General features: G+C 45.8%; 1 protein-coding gene and 1 pseudogene across 1 annotated transcript; one reads left to right on the top strand and one right to left on the bottom strand.

The window, feature by feature from the left end:
* Positions 1–741: 741 nt before the first annotated feature.
* On the bottom strand, positions 742–12,635 carry Drg1 (developmentally regulated GTP binding protein 1). Its single transcript, XM_004664090.2, has 9 exons — positions 12,478–12,635; positions 10,829–10,952; positions 8,552–8,727; positions 8,182–8,251; positions 6,905–7,074; positions 4,900–5,030; positions 2,967–3,134; positions 2,251–2,373; positions 742–1,445 (listed from the first exon to the last, which is right to left on the bottom strand). The coding sequence occupies exons 1-9, from the start codon at positions 12,517–12,519 to the stop codon at positions 1,346–1,348; spliced, it is 1,104 nt and encodes a 367-aa protein (XP_004664147.1). The 5' UTR covers positions 12,520–12,635; the 3' UTR covers positions 742–1,345.
* On the top strand, positions 12,518–19,521 carry LOC101596051 (annotated as a pseudogene).
* Positions 19,522–20,755: the final 1,234 nt, after the last annotated feature.

The following is a 20,755-nucleotide window of genomic DNA, read 5'->3' as shown; positions in this document are numbered from 1 at the left end:
GACCAGCCAGAGACTACAGAGTGAATTCCAGGTCAGTCTCAGCTAGAGTGAGATCCTACTTGGGGGAGTGGCAGGGGAAGTGGACAAAAGGTGCTGAGTATGCCTGGCACTTATTTGTACACAAGGCCTTGGTACACAAAAGCATATATAATTATTTCAAAAAGGTAAATGTTGGCACACCTCTTTAATCCCAGCCCTTAGCAGGCAGAGGTAGGAGGATCACTGTGAGTTCAAGGCCAGCTACCCTAAGACTACATAGTGAATTCCAGGTCATCCTGGACTAGTGAAACCCTACCTCAAAAAACAAACAAAAAAAAAGTAAATGGACTGGAGAGATGGCTTAGCAGTTAAGGTGCTTGCCTGTAAAGCCTAAGGACTCCAGGTCTGCAGGTCCCACATAAGCCAGATGCACAAGGTGATGCAAGTGCACAAGGTCGCACATGTGCACTAGGTGACACACTCCTGGAGTTCCATTACACTGGCTGGAGGCCTGGCATGCCAACTCTCTCCCCCACTCTTGTATTCTCTGGGGGAAAAAAAAAAATCACCAGTCTGTTGGGCTTGCCTCAAAAAAAAAATAAAAGGCAGGGAGCTGAAGACATGGCTTAGCAGTTAAACTACTTACTAGGACTCTTGAAAGCATTTACTTTTTGCTCATAAAGGTTAATTGAAAGCATTTACTTTTTGGCTCATAAAGGTTAATTTTTTTGAGTTTCATACTAATTACGAGTAGATCTACAATTCACCCCAATCTGTTTATTCAACAGCTGTAGTATACCATCTTTAAATTGGGTCGGCACTGGAGGTAATACACAGTTAACTTTGATCAAGTCTCTCCTCTCTTGCAAGTTTAGAAAAGACCACTTGAAAGGACTGAAGGCCACATCCAGACAAAACTTGCCATCACTAAGCATCAAGCAGAATATTACTTGTCACATTTTTATCCATCTCTTATTCAAAACCAGCTAGCAAATATTCTTTTCCCAATTGCCTCCCTGTATGTAGGTTCACATCCTCAATCAGCTCATCTCAAAACAAATCTGACAAAAGACACATAGCCGACAAGCCCACCAGGTCTTTTATACAGTTCAACACAGAGGTGACGCCAAGGCAAGAAGTGATATTAGCATCCAGCCCTTGGGAGGCGGGAGCAGTAGAATAAGGAGGTCAAGGCCAGGCTCTGCTACACAGAAACAGAATGAAAGACAGGTGATGTTCTAGTTTGGATGTCTCCACATTCCATCCTGTGGACTGATCCAGTAGCCACCAAAGACACGAGGACTAAGTGGGTGTGTGGTCATGGGGACACTTGTGGTTGGCCTGGCAGATGAAGAAGGGAAAGGGTTCATTTCTTCACAATCTGAATGACATCCTCATCCTCCAACGTATGGTCTTTACCCACTTTCTGAGGATTGTGTTTCACAGACAGACCCCAGACCAGAGCACTGTATGAAAGAAAGAAAAAAAGGCGTCAATAACAACCAGCTTCTGCTCTAGTTGCATCATCACAGCAATTTACTCAACAGCTCTTAAAGCTTAAACTAGGTCTACAATCAACTCAAAGCCAGAAGCAGTGTGGCACAAGGAGTACAGCATTGCTAGATACGCTTTTCCTTGAGGCAGGGTCTCACTGTAGCCCATGCTGACCTGGAACTCAAGCTGCAGCCCTTCGATGGCCTTGAACTCAGTGATCCTTCTCCCTCAGCCTCCCAAGTGCTGGGATTAAAGACTTGTGACACAACACCTATAGATTTTCCATTTTGGAATTTATTTTTCTTTCTTTTTGTTAATTAACTTCACTCTAGCAAGAATTAGTATGTGTTTGTTTGCCTAGAGGAAGATGAACTGAGGAAGCCAGGCAGGTCCATGACCCAACAAGCCCTCCTGGGCCTGCAGAGGCTTCTGGAGCTGCTGTTTTTTTTTTTTGTTTGTTTGTTTGTTTGTTTTGGTTTGGTTTGGTTTTTGGGTTTTTTGTTTGTTTGTTTGTTTTTTTGAGGTAGGATCTCACTCTAGCCCAGGCTGACCTGGAATTCACTATGTAGTCTCAGGGTGGCCTCCAACTCATGGCCATCCTCCTACCTCTGCCTCCTGAGTACTGGGATTACAGGCGTGCGCCACCAGTGTCTAGCAAAGATACTAAGTTCTAACCACGACGAGACTCCACTCATCTGATTTCTTTAATCACACCCTAATTATTAATGAAATTAGTGCCTCTCAAGGAAACAGGAACCACATGCCCACAATACTTACTATTTAAATTCTTTGATAAGATTTTTGTGAATCTTCATACAGAAATCCTCCACTGTGGTTCTGGAATAAGGTAAAACTACTGGAGATGTGTAGTCTGGTAACTGTCCTTTGGGTTTGGTGTAACTACAAAAGAAAGAGGACATAGGGCTAGGGAGATGGCTCAGTGGTTAAGGTGCTTGCCCATGAAGCCTAAGGACACAGATTTAATTCCTCAGTACCCAGATGCACAAGGTGCAGCATGTGCCTGGAGTTCATTTGCAGAGGACAGAGGACCTGGTGCGCCCATTCTCTCTACCTGTGTGTTTCTCTCACTCCCCTTCAAATAAATAGCCCACAAAGCCAAAGGACCCAGGCTCCATTCCCCAGGACCCATATAAGCCAGATGCACAAGGTGGCATATGCATCTGGAGTTCATTTGTAGTAGCTGGAGGCCCTAGTGTGCTCCTTCTCTCTCTCTGCCTGCCTATTTCTCTCTCTCAAATAAAAATGGATTAGTGGTAAAGGTGTTTGCCTGCAAAACCAAAGGACCTCAGTTGGATTTCCCCAGACCCACATAAACCATATACACAAGGGGACACATGTGTCTAAAGTTCATTTGCAGTGGCTGAAGGCCCTGGTGCACCCATTCTCTCTCTTTATCTGCCTCTTTCTCAAACAAATAAAATAAATTAAAAAGTATCTAAAAAACAAAGTCTGAAAGAAAAAAAAATACTTACATTCTCACTAGTTTCAAATAGTCCCAGATCTTTTCCAAAAGGTCATCAAAATTCCAGCGGTGATGGGCAGAAATGGGTACACAATGAGGCACCTTATAGATAATATCCAATTCTTCAATAGAGATTTGATCAATCTTATTCAGCACATAGATACAGGGGATATAAACTCTATAAAAATAGAATAAAATATCAGTTTGGCATTATTGAAAAAATTGTCAGTTTAAATCCTGTCCTCGCTCACCCAGATCCCAAACCAAAAGCTCTGAAAAAGGATCCTGATCAGCTTTCCTACTAAAATTAAGTTCGTCTGACCTATAGGTTAACAAATAACAAACATGAAACCAATTCCCGGGATAATGGTTTAAGAATGTAAGCATGAGCCAGGTGTGGTGGCGCATGCCTTTAATCCCAGCACTTGGGAGGAGGGGGTAGGGCCACTGTGAGTTTGGGGCCAACCTGAGACTACATAATGAATTCTAGGTCAGCCTGGGCAAGAGGGAGATCCTACCTTGAAAGCCCCCCCCCCCCCAAAAAAAGAATGTTAGCACTGAAATAAGGTAAGAAAGGAGAAGGGAGTGAGGAAGGGGAGGAGAGAGGAAAAATGGAGAAAAAAGGGGAGGGAGGGAGGAATGAGGAGATGAAACAAGAAAGAAAAGGGCTGGAGAGATGGCTTAGTGGTTAAGCGCTTGCCTGTGAAGTCTAAGGACCCCAGTTCGAGGCTCGATTCCCCAGAACCCACGTTAGCCAGATGCACAAGGGGGCACACACATCTGGAGTTCGTCTGCAGTGGCTGGAGGCCCTGGCGGGCCCATTCTCTCTCTATCTAGCTCTGCCTCTTTCTCTATCTGTCACTCTCAAATAAATAAAAATAACAACAACAAAAAAAAAAAATTCTAAACAAAGAAGAAAGAAAGAAAAGCCTGACATGGTAGTGCACAAATCTGAGGCCAGACCAATCTACATAACAAGTTCAGGGCAAGCCAGTACAGCACAGGCTCAAACCACCCTCTATCCAAAAACCTGCACCTAGAATTGCTAACATACTTTTTTTTTTTTTTTGTCAAGGTAGGGTCTCACTCTAGCTCAAGCTGATCTGGAAATCACTCTGTAGTCTCAGGGTGGCCTCAAACTTATGACGATCCTCCTACCTCTTCTTCCCAATTACTGGGATTAAAGGCATGCGCCATCACACCCAGCGTGACATACTTTTTTTTTTTGCAGTGCTGACAATCAAACCCAGGACCTCATATACACTAGGTCAGCATTGAACCACTGAGCTCCAGTTCATGAACAGCTTTAAAAACTAAGACATCTTAAGTGTGTCTAGTAATGTTATACTCATGTCTAATCAATATGACAGTTAAGACTACTAATCATTAGGCAAAGTGTAACACCAGAGGCCTCAATTGCCTCATTTATAAAATGCCTAACTCGCCGGGGGTGGTGGCGCATGCCTTTACTCTCAGCACTCGAGAAGCAGAGGTAGGAGGATTGCCATGAGTTCAAGGCCACCCTTGAGACTACAGAGTGAGTTCCAGATCAGCCTTGGCTAGAATGAGACTCTACCTCAAAAAACCAAAACAAAATAAAATAAAATGCCTAACTCAAAGAATTGGCTTTTCAAATGGGAAGTACACTTCAAATAAACAAAAATACTACTTAAACAGACTGCATCTTAACTATCACTTGATAGAGCTTAGAGTGAGGGTGAGTATAGTTCACAGCAAGTAACTGAAACGGCCACTCTGTCCATCATAACTGCAGAGCAAGGAAGAATGCTGGAAATTAGACTCACTTTACAGCTAAAGAAATCAAGGACCTTCTAAGGTAGCAGCACAACTGAGTTAACATCCACATCTTCAGATTCAAGACCAACTATGGTTTCTATCATGATGAGTCAAAATCAGTATCCAGCAGACTGCATGTTCAGTACCTATTTCCTTCTACCACGTCAATGAGGTCATCAGCTGTGGCATCGCTCCGCAAAGTGACATCGGCATTGTGAATTTTGTACTCGGCCAGAATGCTCTTCACAGTCTCAGCATCCAGCTCACTCTGTGGGCACTGAGCAGACAGAGCAGACAGGGGTTAATCACAGGGGGTGGGGCAAAAATACCTTGCATGGTGCTGTGGAAATGGCTCAGCAAGTTAAGAGCTCTTGCCATATAAGTATGAGGGCCTAAGACTACCTGACATTAGTCCCAGCACGCAAGTAATACACACATCTTGAAAGCCTATCCTGTGAGGGGCAAAGACAAAAGAATCTATGGGGTTCACAAGGCAACCAGTCTGACAAAGTGGCAGTTCCTGGTGTAATGTGAGATCCCATCACATGAAAAGCATAAAGAAGTGATAGAGAAAGATACTCAACATTCTGGCCTCCACACACATGTGGATATACTACATGCAAACACACACATAAAGATACCTTCCATGTAACTGAACAATTCTGTCTCTATTGGTTAGAACACCCAGTCTCTGGTACTTTTTTTCCCCCCAAGGTAGTGTCTCACTCTAGCCCAGGCTGATCTGGAACTTACTATGTAGTCTCAGGGTGGCCTCAAACTCCTACCTCTGCCTCCCAAATGCTGGGATTAAAGGTATGTGCCACCATACCCAGCTCCTGGCATTTTTTGAAAGAAGCCATAGCAAACTAATATAGAAAGACTCTTAAATGTAAGAGCCAAAGAAAGGGTAGGACTCCTTACAACGTGCATATCCACACAAAATGGCATGGATATCTATGACCTCACAGTGCCTGACACTACCTACACAAGACCATCATAATAGGAGGAAAAGATCATGACATCAAAATAAAAGAGAGACTGATTGAGAGGGGGACAGTATATGATGGAGAGTGGAGTTTCAAAGGGGGAGTGAAAGGAGGGAGGGAATTATCATGGGATATTGTTACAATTATGGAAGTTGTCAATAACACACACACACACACCTATTTCCCCAGGACCCATGTAAGCCAGATGCACAAGGTCTGGAGTTCATTTGCAGTGGCTGGAAGCCTTGGTGTGCTCATTCTCTTGCTCTCTCTCTCTCTCTCTCTCTCTCTCTGCCTCTCTCTTAAATCAAAATAAAACATTTAAAAAGGGGGGGACTGGAGAGATGGCATAGTAGTTAAGGCGTTTGCCTGGAAAGCCAAAGGACCCAGGTTCGATTCCCCAGGACCCATGTAAACCAGATGCACAAGGGGGCACAATCTCATCTGGGGTTCGTATGCAGTGGCTGGAGTCCTGGTGCACCCATTCTCTCTCTCCCTCTTTCTCTTTGTCAAATAAATAAATAAAATATATATTTTTTTAAAAAGCACGTAGCCTGGCGTGGTGGCACACGCCTTTAATCCCAGGATCACCATGAGTTAGAGGCCACTCTGAGACTACATAGTGAATTCCAGGTCAGCCTGGGCTAGAGTGAGACCCTACCTTGGGAGAAAAAAAAAAAAAGAAAAAAACTTAAGGGCTGGAGAGATGGCATAGTGAATAAGACACTTGCCTGCAAAGCCTAAGGACCCATGTTCTATTCCCATGTAAGACAGATACACAAAGTGGCACATGCATCTGGAGTTTATTTGCACTGGCTAAGGGCCTGGTGAACCAATTCTCCCTTTAAAGTAATAAAAAAAAAAAAAAAATGAAACAAACAAACAAAAACTTACAAAGAAAAATTGAGCCAGGAATGATGGCACAAACCTTTAATCCCAGCACTTGGGTGGATAGGAGGATCACCATGAGTTTATGGCCACCCTGAGACTACAGAGTGAAATCCAGGTCAGCCTGTGCTAGAGACCCTACCTCAACCGCCCCCCACAAAAAAAAGGAGGGACGGGAAAAAACAAGACATTTCTAAGTATCAATGCCTGCACCTCAATCCACTCCTTCCTCCATCCCTTCAATCAGCAGTGTGCCCCTTGTTCCCTCACCACTTACAGTGGCTGTTAGATTAATGCCCCCCTTATCTTTCTTCTTAAAGCCAATGTTGGGGGGGTTACTGTTCAAGCGAATACCAAAGCCTTCCAGCTCATGTTCAATTATCTTCTTGTGTCCCAAGGGCTTCAGGACATCCAGAACAATCAAGATCAAGTTACATGTCCGGGCAACTGAAGAAATAAAAGAAAAAGAATTAAACTTAAAAGTTGAATATAGTCTTTAAATTCAAATACTCAAATAGAGGTGTTTCCCACTCCCTGAAGAAACGAGAGGGCTCCTGCACATAGACACAACTGAAATTCTTAAAAACCAAGTATTAAACCAGGTGTCAATTTGTATACAGTAAGGTCATACAGAATTTTATCTACAAACTCATGTATCTTCTACATATACAAGTAGACAGTCAAAATAAAGATACAGGATTAGAGATGGCTTAGTGGGTAAGAGCACTTGCTGCCCAAGCATGAGGGTCTGAGCTTGGTCCCCAGAACCCACATATAAAAGCAGATATGGCCAAGCATGGCTGTCACTCCAACGCTAGGAGTCCAGAGAGTCAATGGAGCTCACTCATCAGCCAATCTGACTGAACAACTGCACTTCCAGATTCAGTGAGATGCTGCCTCAATGAAATCAAGGAGAAAAGAGATAGAAGACACCTGACAGCCTCGGGCCTCCACACATGTGTATGAGACATGCATATATGACACCCTCAGGCCTCCACACATGTGTATGAGGCATGCATATATGACACCCTCGGGCCTCCACACATGTGTATGAGGCATGCATATACGCACAACTTACACATGCACCAAGGGGATACACACCAGGCAATAACCTAATCTGCAAAAAAGCTTAGAAGGCGTACTAAGAATTCTAAGGGGGGCTGGAGAGATGGCTCAGCGTTTGCCCATAAAGCCTAACGACATAGGTTCAATTCCCCAATACCCACATAAAGCCAGATGCATAGTGGCACGTGTTTATTTGCAGTGACAATAGGCAGTGGCATTCCCATGTCATTCTCTATGAATGCAAACAAGTGCTAAAAAGTGAGGGCTGTTGAGATGACTTAACCAGGGTTCAATTCAATAGTACCCATCTAAAGCCAAATACACAAAGAGGCACATGTACCTGGAGTTTACAATGGCTAGAGGCCCTGGTATGTCCATTCTCCCTCTCTCTCTCTCTGCTTGCAATAGACCTAAGTCCAATAGTCCTTGGCTAAAGAACAGCATTGGGTAACAGATTACACCCCAGGATGGTGGCCCTGAATCACTCACCTGCAATAACTTGACGACCTCTACCTTTCCCATCCTTGGCACCTTCAATAATACCTGGAAGATCCAGGAGCTGCAAGGTTAAGGGCAGAGAAAAGAAAGAGACAACTAGTTATAAATCTGAATGAAGCTGGGCATGGTGGAGCATGTCTATAACCGTAGCACTCAGGAAGCTTAAGATAGGAGGATCACTAAGAGTTTGAGGGCAGACTGAGACTACATAGTGAATTCCAGGGCAGCCTGGGCTAGAGCCAGACCCTACCTCAAAAAAACATAAAAAGCCCTGGTGCACCCATTCTCTCTATCTGCCCAATAAATAAATGATTCAAAACAAAAGAATACTCCCCTTCCTTGTCCTTCAGAGTTTACTCACCTGGATCTTGGCACCTTTATATCTGATGACACCAGGCACCGTGGTCAAAGTAGTGAATTCATAGGCTGCCACCTCAGAATATACACCTGCCAGGTTACTTAGCAGTGTTGACTTCCCCACAGATGGAAAACCCACAAATCCAATTCGAGCATCACCTGTCTTGGCAACATCAAAACCTAAAACACCAATAAATATCAAAAAGAGAGCTGTTATCCCTTAATGCGTAAAACCTCATATCTATTTCAGTTTACATTTCTATTGTCTATTCAACTAAGGCTCTATTTCTCAAATTTTCTATGGTTTACAACTAAAATAGAACTCAAGAGCTGACCATGGTGGCACACGCTTTTAATCCCAGCACTTGGGAGGCAGACGTAGGAGGATGGCTGTGAGTTTGAGGCCACCCTGAGACTGCATAGTGAATTCCAGGTCAGCCTGGGCTAGAGTGAAACCCTACCTCAGAAAAACAAAAACAAGCAAACAAATAAGTAAATAAAATGGAACTCAAGGGTTGAAGGGATGGCTTAGTGATTAACACGCTTGCCTGCAAAGCCAAAGGACCCAGGTTCAATTCCCAAGGACCCACGTAAGCCTGATATACATGGTGGTGCATGTGTCTAGAGTTCGTTTGCAGTGGCTGAAGACTAGTGTGCTGATCCTCCCCCCTCTCTATCTCAAATAAAATAAAATAAATAAAACTGTTAAAAATAAAACAGAACTCAAGAAGGTAGACATGGAGGTCCACAGCTTGAATCACTGTGAGTTCAAGGCCAGCCTGGGACTACAAAGTGAGTTCCAGGTCAGCCTGGGCTAGAGTGAGACCCTTGAAAAAGCCAAAAACGCACTGGAGAGATAGCTGACCAGTTAAGGTACTTGCCTAAAAAGCCTAACAACCAGAGCTCATTTCCCAGTACCCACAGAAAGCCAGATGCACAGTGGCACATGCATCCAAAGTTTATTTGCAGTAGTTAAGAATCCCTGGCACTCCTCTCTCTGTAAAATAAACAAAAATTGCTTTTTAAAGAAAAAAAGGGCAGCCAGGTGTGGTGGCGCACACCTTTAATTTCAGCACTTGGGAGGCAGAGGTAGGAGGATCACCATGAGTTCAAAGCCAACCTGAGACTACATAGTGAATTCCAGATGAGCTTGAGCAAGACCTTACCTCAAGAAAAAAAAAAAAAAGGGGGGGGGGGAGGAGAATAAGGCCCGGGTATGATGGTACATGCTTTTATTTCCAGCACTCAGGAGGCCTAGGTAGAAGGATTGCCATGAGTTCAAGACCATCCTGAGACTACATAGTGAGTTCCAAGTCAACTTGAAATAGAGTTGAGACCCTACCTCAAAAAAAGGGGGGGAGGGATAAAAGAAAATCTAAAAAAAAAAAAAAATGGAGCCCAATGTGGTAGCAATGTCTTTCATCCCAGAACTTAGGAGGCTGAGGTAGGGGGATTAAAGTAATAAACATGTAAGACTGCAGAGATGGCTCAAGGTGCTTGCCTGCAAAGCCTGAAGACCTGGGTTCAATTCCCCAGTACCCATGTAAAGCCAGATGCACAGAGTGGCATATGCATCTGGAGTTTGTTTGCAGTACCCAGAGAGACTATTCTCTCTGTCTGTCACTCTTGTATCTCTCTCTGCTTGAAAATAAGAAAGAATAAAATAATAACGAGGGCTGGAGGGATGGCTTAGCAGGTAAGGTGTTTGCCGGCAAAGCCAAAGGACCCAGATTTCATTCCTCAGGACCCAGGTGGTGCATGCATCTGGAGGTGGTTTGCAGTGGCACCCATTCTCTCTCTCCCTTTTTCTGTCAAATAAATACATATTCAAATAATAATAATGAGCCAGATGTGGTGATACATGCTTTTAATCCCAGCACTTGGGAAGCACAGGTAGGAAATTTACTGTGAGTTCAAGGCCACCCTGAAACTACCAAGTGAATTCCAGGTCATCCTGGACTACAGTGAAACTCTACCTCAAAAAAAAAAAAAAAAAAAAGAAAATAAAAGAAAAAAGAGAGCCAGGCATGGTGGCATACGCCTTTAATCCCAGAATTCAGGAGGTAGAGGTAGGAGGATCGATCGCCATGAGTTCAAGGCCACCCTGAGACTACACAGTGAATTCAAAGTCAGCCTGAGCTACAGTGAGACCCTACCTCAAAAAATAAATAAATAAATAAACAATAAAAGAAAAGAACCAAAATAATAATGATGCATGTACATATTATTTTTGGCATAATCTAATTATAGAATACATATACATATACGAGGAGTGACAAACCTTCTCCTGGCCCACCACCACCCCCGCCTTTTGGAGTAATGAGTTCTCTGCGAAGCTTAGCAAGGCGAGCCTTGAGCAGCCCAAGGTGGTGTGCTGTAGCCTTGTTCTTCTGGGTCCGAGCCATCTATAAAGGAAGAATCACAGATGAAAATGAGAAGCAGGTCCTACAAGGTAAAATATACAGAATGCTTCTATAAATGCAAACTGTGATGTAACTCAGTTGTCAAAGAGCTTGCCCAGCGTGCTCAAATCTCTGCGCTCCAACCTCATGAACTGGGTGTGGTGGTTCACTAGTAATCCCAGAAATTGGAAGATGGAAGTAGGAGGATCAGAAATTCTAGGCTATCCTTGGCTACATGGGGAATTGGAGCACAACCTGGCATACATGAGACCGTGTATCAAACATAAATAGGGCTGGAGAGATGGCTTAGCAGGTAAGGCATTTGCATGCAAAGCCAAAGGACCCAGGTTTGATGCACCAATAGCCACATAAAGTCAGATGCACAAAGTGATTCATGAGTCTGGAGTTCATTTGCAGTGACTAGAGGCCATGGAGCATCCATTCATATTCTTTCTGTCTCTCAAATAAATAAATAATAAATACTCATTCTTTCCACCATGACCCTCACTCCAGAAGAAATAAGTGAAGCCCAAAGAGACAATATCAAGGTAATTTCAATTCCTGTCCATAGATCAAACTAAAACCCACCTGCTGATTCATTTCCAATGCTTGTACCTGGCATGCCCAACGATTTTCAGACTGTAAAAAGCTCTGAATTCAGTCAGTTACGCTAATTTTCGCCTCTAATTCCAGCACTCAGTAGGCTGACATACAAGAAACACTGAGTTCTGGTCTCCCTGGGCTGAAGTGAGACCCTGCCTCAAAACTCAACAACAACAAAAAAGATCTGGACTGAAGAAATATCTTAACGGTTAAGGCACTTGCCTGCAAAGGCTAAGGACCTGGGTTCGATTCCCTAGGACCCACAAAAGCCAGCTGCACGAAGTGTCACATGTGTTTGGAGTTCATTTGCAGTGGCTAGAGGCTCTGGAGCAATCATATTCTTTCTCTACCCTCCCTCCCTCCCTCTCTCTCTCACACACACGGCCTCTCCTTCAAATAAAAAATAAATATTTTAAAAAGCTCTAAAATCTTCAGGCAACAATCCACACACTACCACCACCAGCGTCAACTCCCACCAGACAGACTTCAGTTCTCTTCCAGATCTTAGGACCCAACGACGTGCAAAAGGGGCTCATTGGAGGTCTTCAGAGAGGAGGAACGCAAGCAACAAGCCACAGTAAAACCCGGAGTTACCCGAAGAATAGAAAAGCAGAGAGAGAACGTCAGGACAGGTGTCGAGAACGGGCCAAAAAAGGGTCAATGTGCAAAACGTGCCGGCAAGTCCGGGAGGTACGAGAAGGTAGAGAGATACCCAGGCGCGAACGTGGGGGAGATGGGGAGTGGGTAGAGAGAGCTGGCCCGGGAAAAGGGGGAAGTGGGCGCGTGTGGATGATGAAGGGAGTCGGAGGACCCTGCGGGGCGGAAGGCCAGTAGGAAGCGGGGCCTGGTGCAACGTGGGTCGGCTCCTGCCGCCTGCGACACCTCGGACGGGGCCAGAGAGGGAAGCGGCCGCTGCGCCCCTTACCTCGGCCTCGATCTCCGCGATCTTCGCTAAGGTGCCGCTCATGGTGGCGAGTACCCGGTGGCGCAGTGGCGTCCACTCTGCTGGCTGAACTGCCAACCTCCCCGCCTTCACCAATCCGCGGAAACCCCACAGCAGGCGCACGACGCTCCGCGCACGCGCGGCACTTTCCTCGTTCTCGCGAGACTTGGCCGCGAGACGTCCTTTTTTTTTTTTCCTCCCTCTTTTTCTCTCTCTCTCTCTCTCTCTCTCTCTCTCTCTCTCTCTCTCCCGGAGACTTTGTAATCCCGGGCGGTCTACCTCCGGCCCCTCCCCGTCCCGCAAGTCAGTGCGGTGTCATAGAGCCCGCGGGAGTCCGGGCCAGAGAGGCCGCCCCTGTCCGGCCTCCCAGAGCGCGCCTAGGGTCGCGCGCAGCTCGGCCCCGCCCCGCCACGGCCCGCCGTGCCCGCCCGGCTCCTGGCTTTGCCCGCGCGGCGAACGTGAGTGCGGACGGCGCCTCCCGCACCCCGCAAGCCCCGGCCCCGGGGCCGTGGAGAGCGCATCCAGGCCCGGCCGCACCTCGCCTCCCCTAGCACCTTGGCATCCTGAGACCCCCCCCTTTTTTTTTTTTTTTTTTTTTGGTTTTTCAAGGTAGGGTCTCACTCTAGCCCATAATTCAGTGTGGAGTCTCGGGGTGGCTTCGAGACTCACGGCGATCCTCCTGCCTCTGCCTCCCGAGTGCTGGGATTAAAGGCGTGCGCCACCACGCCCGGTTTCTGAGACCCCCTTTTTAAACATCTGGGGGTCATACTCCAGTGATCTGTCTCCCTGGTTTCCTCCCTTGACTTGGTGTACAGACTCATGTTCAGACTGTCCTGCCCTCTTTGCTCAAGAAAAGCTCGTTATTCAAAAGTTTGTTTTGTTTTTTTTTTCGGAGGGGAAGGGTTGCTGGAGAGATGGTTTAGTGGTTAAGGCACTTGGCTGTGAAACCTAAGAACCTGGGTTCGACTACCCAGAACCACTGTGAGCTAGATGCACATGGTGGCACATGCATCTGGAGTTTGTTTGCACTAGGACCTGGTGTGCCCATTCAAGCTCTCTCAATAAATGATAAACTGTTTTTGACGGCTGGAAAGATGGCCTAGTGGTTAAGGAACTTGCCTTCAAAGCCAAAGAACCCACGTAAACCAGATGCACAAAGTGGCACGTGCATCTGGAGTTTCTTTGCTGCTGCTGGAGGTTATGGAGTGCCCATTATCTGCTTGCTTTCCCTCTCTCTCCCTCCCTCCCTCCTTCCCTCTCTCCCTCCCTCCCCCTCTCCCTCTCCCTCCCCCCCCTCAAATAAGGAAAAAAAGAAAAAGTGTTTTTGATAGCCGGGTGTAGTGGCTCAGATCTCTTGAGTTCGAGGCCATCCCGAGACTACATAGTCAATTCCAGGTCAACCTGGGCTACAGCGAGGTCCTACCTCGAAAAAAAAGAAAGAAAAAAATATAACATTTCAAATATATATAATTTCAACACGCCTCTTCCTCAAGTGTCTTCATGGGAGCCAATATACCCCGGATCTGTGTGCTAGTTTTGAAGGCAGCTTGCTCTGCATCAGTGAGTTCTTGCTGATAGATTGATTAATCCGTTGGGAGTACACAGACCAGGCTTAGCCCATGCAGCTGGTCTCCACCCAGCCTTGTAAATAAGAACTATTCCAACTTGCCAGAGTCAGAGAAGAGAAGTTTTATCTGGCATTGGGGAGGGAAAAGGGTAAGGAGGGCTTTTACAGAAGGTCCCCAAAGGACCCAGGAGTTTGCTTTTTTATTTTCCTTTAACCCCAGCCTTTTCATAAATAAATTAAAGGATATGAGGTAATTTGATCCAGCACCATTAGTAATGGAGAAGGGAAGAAGAGGCCAGGAAGTCCAGCTGGAATGGGACATGATTAAAGATCAGTCTTAAAAGACAGATAAAATCAAATCAGCAGCCCTATCCTGCCTAATTTAGAGTGCTTGCAGAACTAATTGGCTGACAATATCAAGACATCACTGCTTTGGGAGTAGCTTCTCCTTTACAAATCTGCCATATGAGGCCTGCAGCTAAGTTAACCAGTTTGTTATTTAGACACCCCAAGATCCACCAGGGTTCACAATGTGCCAGACAGTAATATTTATCTCCCTCAGGGTGCCATCCTATGCGTTCAACAGTCGTTTACTGAGCTCTGAGAGTGCCTGGCACAGGTCGTAGGGAAAGAACAGAGAATCAGATACTGTCCCTGAGGATATGAAGTGTCCATATCAAAGTAGCCATGTCAGGAGACCAAATCTAGGCCCTTAAGCTCAGCTCTTACGATCCAGAGATAGTCCAGGACTACTCAGAACCAGCTGCAACAGAGAAGGCCTGTTTGGCTCTGAGACTGAACCACTAACACCCAGCATAGTGGCACATGCCTGTCACCCCAACATTCAGGAGGCTAAGGAAGGAGGATTGTGAATTAGAGGCCAGTCTGGTAGACCTAGCATGATCCAGTCTCAAAAAAAAAAAAAAAAAAAAAAAAAACAGGGCTGGAGAGATGGCTTAGCGGTTAAAGGTGCTTGCTTGCAAAGCCTAAGGACTCATGTTTGATTCCCCATTTGCCTCATAAGCCAGATGTACACAAGATGGGGAATGAATCTGGGGTTCCTTTACAGTGGCTAGAGGCACATCCATTCTCTGGTCCCTCCTCTCTCTCAAATAAATAAATAAAATATTTTTTAAAAGGGGGGCTGGCCATGGTGGCACACACTTTTAATCCCAGCACTCCAGAGGCAGAAGTAGGAGGATCACCATGAGTTTGAGGCCACTCTGAGACTACATAGTGAATTCCAGGTCAGCATGAGCTAGAGTGAAACCCTACTTCTAAAAACAAACAAAAAATAAGTTAATAAAATAATAAATTAAAAGGGGGGCCTGAAGAGATGGTTTAGCGGTTAAAGCCCTTTCCTGTGAAGCCTAAGGGACTCAGATTCAATTCTCCAGGTTCCATGTTAGCCAGATGCACATTGTGGCACATGCATCTGGAATTCGTTTGCAGTGGCTAGAGGCCCTGGTGCACCCATTTGCATGTGTTCTCTCTCTCTCCCCCTTCCTCCTCCATCCCTATCTCTCTAATAAAAATAAAAATAAATATATTTAAAAAATTTTAAAAGACAGGGCAGGATAGAAAAAGCTAAGGAAAATTAAGAGGAGGAGAGGAGTAAGGAAGAACAAAAGAAAGAGAAAAGGAGGCAAGGATATTCTCTTGTTTTTTAAATCTTCCAAGTTTTTTCTCAAATTTTATTAACACTTATTAACATATTATAAAAAATATTCCATGGTAATGCCCTCCCTTCCCCCACTTGCCCCTTTGAAATTCAATTCTCCGTCATAACCCCGCCCCATCTCAGTCAGTCTATCTTTTATTTTGATGTAATCATCATTTCCTCCTGTTATGATGGTCTTGTGCAGGTAGTGTCAGGCACTGTGAGGTAGGTCATGGATATCCAGGCCATTTTATATCTGAAGGAGCACGTTGTAAGGAGTCCTACCCTTCCTTTGACTCTTACATTCTTTCTACCACCTCTTCCGCATTAGACCCTGAGCCTTGGAAGGTGTGATTGAGATGTTACTCAGTACTCCAGTCACTTCTTTCCAGCACTATGATACCTTCTGAGTCATCCCAAAGTCACTGCCATCTGAAAAGAGAAGATTCTCTGCCCAAAGTGTGAGTAGCATTAATGTAAGTGTATAAATATTAAGAGAAGTGCTTACTGGGCAGTTTGATAAGCATAGTATATACATTTGGCCAGACAGCAGTAGATGTTACACTCCTAGGGCTCATGACTACCCCTGTTTTAAGTTTTCAGTATCAGGGATGTATTCCCTCCCATGAAGCAGGCCTCCAATCCAATTAGAGGGCAGTTGGTTTCCACAATGATAAATGTGCCACTATTGCACCCGTTCGTTCATTTGGCCTGGCTGGCCAATTATAAGGCTTGCAATGTCCACTGTTGAGTATCTTCACTGGTGGTATCTCTTTCTCCCATTGAACTGCATGTAGAATAGCTTCTTCCAGCTTTCTGTCAGCTGGTCTACATGGGGGAGGTTATCAGCTTGGTTCCAGCAGGATTTCTCAGTGGCCTTGCAGCCCCAGTGTGTGGAGTCTTCAGCAATAGGGTCTTACCATCTATTCCTGGTCAGATTTTTTTTAATATATTTTTTCTTTTATTTGAGAGACTAGAGACACAGACACACAGAGAGAGAGAGAGAGAGAGAGAATGGGCACATCAGGGCCTCCAGCCACTGTAAACAAACTCCAGACACAAGCACCATCTTCTGCATCTGGCTTACATGGGTCCTGGGGAATCGAGCCTGGGTCCTTTGGCCCTCCAGACAAAGTGCCTTAACTGTGAAGCCATCCCTCCAGCTCCAGGTTGTTTTCCTTTTTTTTATTTTTTTTTATTTTTTTTGTTTACTTTATTTATTTTATTTGAGAAAACAGACAGAGAGAAAGAGGCAGAGAGAGAAAGAATGGGCACGCCAGGGCTTCCAGCCACTGCAAACGAACTCCAGACACATGCGCCCCCTTGTGCATCTGGCTAACATGGGTCCTGGGGAATTGAGCCTCGAACTGGGGTCCTTAGGCGTCACAGGCAAACGCTTAACTGCTAAGCCATCTCTCCAGCCCTGTTTTTCTTTTTAATAATGAGTTTTGCCTTTCTTTTCTTTTTTTTCTTTCTTTCTTTTTTTACTTTTTTTGAGAGAGAGGTAAAGATAGAAAGATGCAAAGAGAGAGAAAAGGGGCACACCAGGGCCTCTAGCCACTGCAAATGAAATCCATAAGCATGCACCAACTTGTGCATCTGTCTTATATGTATTCTAGGGAATCAAACCTAGGTCCTTAGACTTCATAAATGCCTTAACTGCTAAGCCATCTCTCCAGTCCTTTTGTTTGTTTGTTTGTTTGTTTTGTTTTGTTTTTTGAGGTAGTGTCTTGCTCTAGCCCAGGCTGACCTGGAATTCACTATGTAGTCTTAGGGTGGCCTCCAACTCATGGCAATCCTCTCCTCTGCCTCCCAAGTGCTGGAATTAAAGGTGCACATCACCATCCCTGGCTATTTTTTTTTTCCTTCTAATTTTGTTTGTTTGTTTGTTTTGTTTTTTTCGAAGTAGGGTCTCACTCTAGCCCAGGCCAACCTGGAATTCACTATCTAGTCTCAAGGTGGCCTCAAACTCATGGAGATCCTCCTGCCTCTGACTCCAGAGTACTGAGATTAAAGGTGTGTGCCACTATGCCTGGCTAATTAATTTAGTTTTATTTTATTATTTTTTATTGATAACTTCCATAATTGTAAACAATATCCCATGGTAATTCCCTTCCTCCCCCCAACTTTCCCCTTTGAAACTCCACTCTCCAACATATCCCCTCCCCCTCTCAATCAGTCTCTCTTTTATTTTGATGTCATGATCTTTTCATCCTCCTATTATGGTCTTGTGTAGGTAGTGTCAGGCACTATGAGGTTATGGATATCCAGGCTATTTTGTGTCTGGAGGAGCATGTTGTAAGGAGAACTGAAAATTTTCTAATAAGAATTTATGGCTCCTTGTAGTTTGTTGCTAGAAAATTTCCAGTGCCAGGGATGGGATACCTTCCACTGAGTTCTTGGCCAGGGAGGTCCCTGATGCCCCCAAAACATTACAGGCCATTGCCGAGGCCCTTCGTTTTCCACCAGGAATAGATGGTAAGACCCAATTGCTGAAGATTCCACATAGTTGGGCTGTAAGTCCACTGAGAAATCCTGCTGGAACCAAGCTGATAACCTCCTCCATGTAGACCAGCTGACAGAAAGCTGGAAGAAGCCATTCTGCATGCAGTTCCATGGGAGAAAGAGAAATCACAAGAGAAGGGCCACGGACCTTGCTGGGACTCCGCTGGGGCTGGCGTCTCAGCATCCCTGGGCTGCGCAGCAGGGACTCTGGAGAGTAAGTGCTAATTGGCAGGCTGCTGAGACAGGTGGTGAGTGGGGCCCTGCAGGGTGGCACAGCCTGTAGCTCCCCTGTAGCTCCTGGAAAGCTGGCCCATTTCTGGGTATCCCCCCCACAGCGAGTTCCAAGAGCTGCCAACGTCCACTCTGCATCATTTCCTAAAACAGGACTTCCCCAAGTCTTAATTACAGGAGGTCTTGGCTGGCCTTTTGAGGAAACAATTTGGGAAGGACAATGTGATTTTGTCAGACATAAGGAAACCTCCTGATCACATCTTCCACAGTGGCCCATTTCTTTATCTTGGATTGCAAGAATCTCCATGAGCTCATGGCTACTTCACTACAGCGCCGTGTTGAGCGCTGTTGAAGAAGCCTACGTGCCCCTGGCCAGAGACATAAATATAACTGGATTGCATAACATCTTGGACATTGCCACAGAACACAGTGTGAGGCTGTTCCTGCCCAGCACCACTGGGGCTTTTGGAGCTACCTCTCCTCAGAACCCCACTCCCGACCTCTGTGTTCAGAGACCCAGGACCATCTACGGAGTGTCCAAGGTCCATGCAGAGCTCATGGGAGAATGCTACTGTGACCGGTACGGTTTAGATTTCCGATGCCAGCGATACCCTGGGGTCATTTCCGCCGATTCTCAGCCTGGCGGAGGAACCACTGATTATGCAGTGCAGATCTTCCATGCTGCTACAAAGAGTGGCAAATTTGAGTGTAACCTCAGAGCCAGCGCCAGACTCCCAATGATGTACACCGATGAGCCACGCTGGAAGGCACGGAGGCCCCTGCCCAGTGTCTCTCCGTGAGGACCTACAACATCAACGCCGTGAGCTTCAGCCCAGAGGAGCTGGCCCAGGCAGTCCTCAAGCATGTGCCGGAATTCCAGATGACATACAGTGTGGATGCTCTCCGACAGGCCATAGCGGATAGCTGACCCATGAACCTGGATGACAGCAACGCATGGAAGGACTGGGGCTGGAAGCACGACTTTGACCTTCCAGATTTGGTGACCAAGATGCTGGACTTGGTTGGACATGGTTGCAGCACCAGAGCTGCCCAAGCCAACTGAGGGGGCAAAAGAGCAGCTCCTGTGTCCTGGACCTTGCGAGGGACGACTGCCAGAGCCCGAGGGAACTGCGTTCTCTGAGGTGGAGGATTAATTGTGGATTTTGGCAGCTCATATTGAACTGCTGGGCAGGGATGAAATTAGTTTAAGTATCACCTTGGCAGTGTGCCTAAACTGGTACAAACGCACATGCCACAGGTGGCATCCTAAGTCATTGTAGTGTCACGGTGGCCCTTTCTGGGAAGGTGGAAATTCACAACATTGGTATTTTATTTATTTATTTTTATTTTTATTTTTTTGAGGTAGGGTCTCACTCTAGCTCAGGCTGACCGGAATTCACTCTGTATTCTCAGGGTAGCCTTGAACTCACATCAATCCTCCTACCTCTGCTCTTGAATATATAAATGTTTTTAAAAATAATGTTGGGGGGCTGGAGAAATGGCTTAATGGTTGTCTGCAAGCCCAAGGACTGAGGTTCAATTCCCCAGGACCCATGTAAGTCAGATGCACAAGGTGGCACATGAGTCTGGAGTTGGTTTGCAGCAACTGGATGCCCTGGTGTGCCCATTCTCACCCTCTCTCTTTCTCATATTGATCCTCCTACCTCTGCCTCCCGCATGCTGTGGCTAAAGATATATATAACCCCACCCAGTCTCAGGTGATTTTTCAAGCAAGCACTTTTAACCATTGAGCCACCTCTCCCGGCCCTTACTCAGACAAGTTAGTTTGCTGCTGCTGTGACAAGATGTGCGCCAACTTCCCGCTACTGCCATGTGTTCCCCATCAGGATGAAGCTTCCCCTTGAATCTGCAAGCCAAATCCAACCCTGTTCTCCCACAAGTTACTCCTGGTTGGATGTTTTGTCCCAGTAAGGAGAGAGGAGAAGGTAACAGTTAATTGGAGACAATGAGGCTAACCCTTCACTCCTGACGATCCCTTCAAGGGCTGAGAAAATGGCTCAATAGTTAAAGGAGCTTGCTTGCAAAGCCTGCCGGCCCAGGATTCAATTTCCAAACCAGCCACATAAGCCAGATGCAACAAGTGGCACAAGCATATGGCATTTGTTTGCAGTGCCAAGAAGCCCTGGTTCACTACCCCCACACACACAAATAAAGTTAAAAAATATTTTTAAGGTGGGCATGGTGGCGCACGCCTTTAATCCCAGCACTGGAGAGGCAGAGGTAGGAAGATCGCTGTGGGTTGGAGGTCACCCTGAGACTGCATAGTAAATTTCAGG

Source organism: Jaculus jaculus, chromosome 13 (assembly GCF_020740685.1).
Source record: "Jaculus jaculus isolate mJacJac1 chromosome 13, mJacJac1.mat.Y.cur, whole genome shotgun sequence".
In the NCBI taxonomy this organism is placed as follows: Eukaryota; Metazoa; Chordata; class Mammalia; order Rodentia; family Dipodidae; genus Jaculus; species Jaculus jaculus.
This window is presented reverse-complemented; position numbering and strand designations above follow the sequence as displayed.

Coding starts and splice junctions, on each gene's coding strand:
- Drg1 (XM_004664090.2), bottom strand. CDS start 12,519: ATGAGCGGCACCTTAGCGAAGATCGCGGAGATCGAGGCCGAG. Junction 7,075..8,181: donor AGGTCGTCAAGTTATTGCAG/GTGAGTGATTCA, acceptor TTATTTCTTCAG/TTGCCCGGACATGTAACTTG. Junction 5,031..6,904: donor GCATTAATCTAACAGCCACT/GTAAGTGGTGAG, acceptor CTGTCTGCTCAG/TGCCCACAGAGTGAGCTGGA.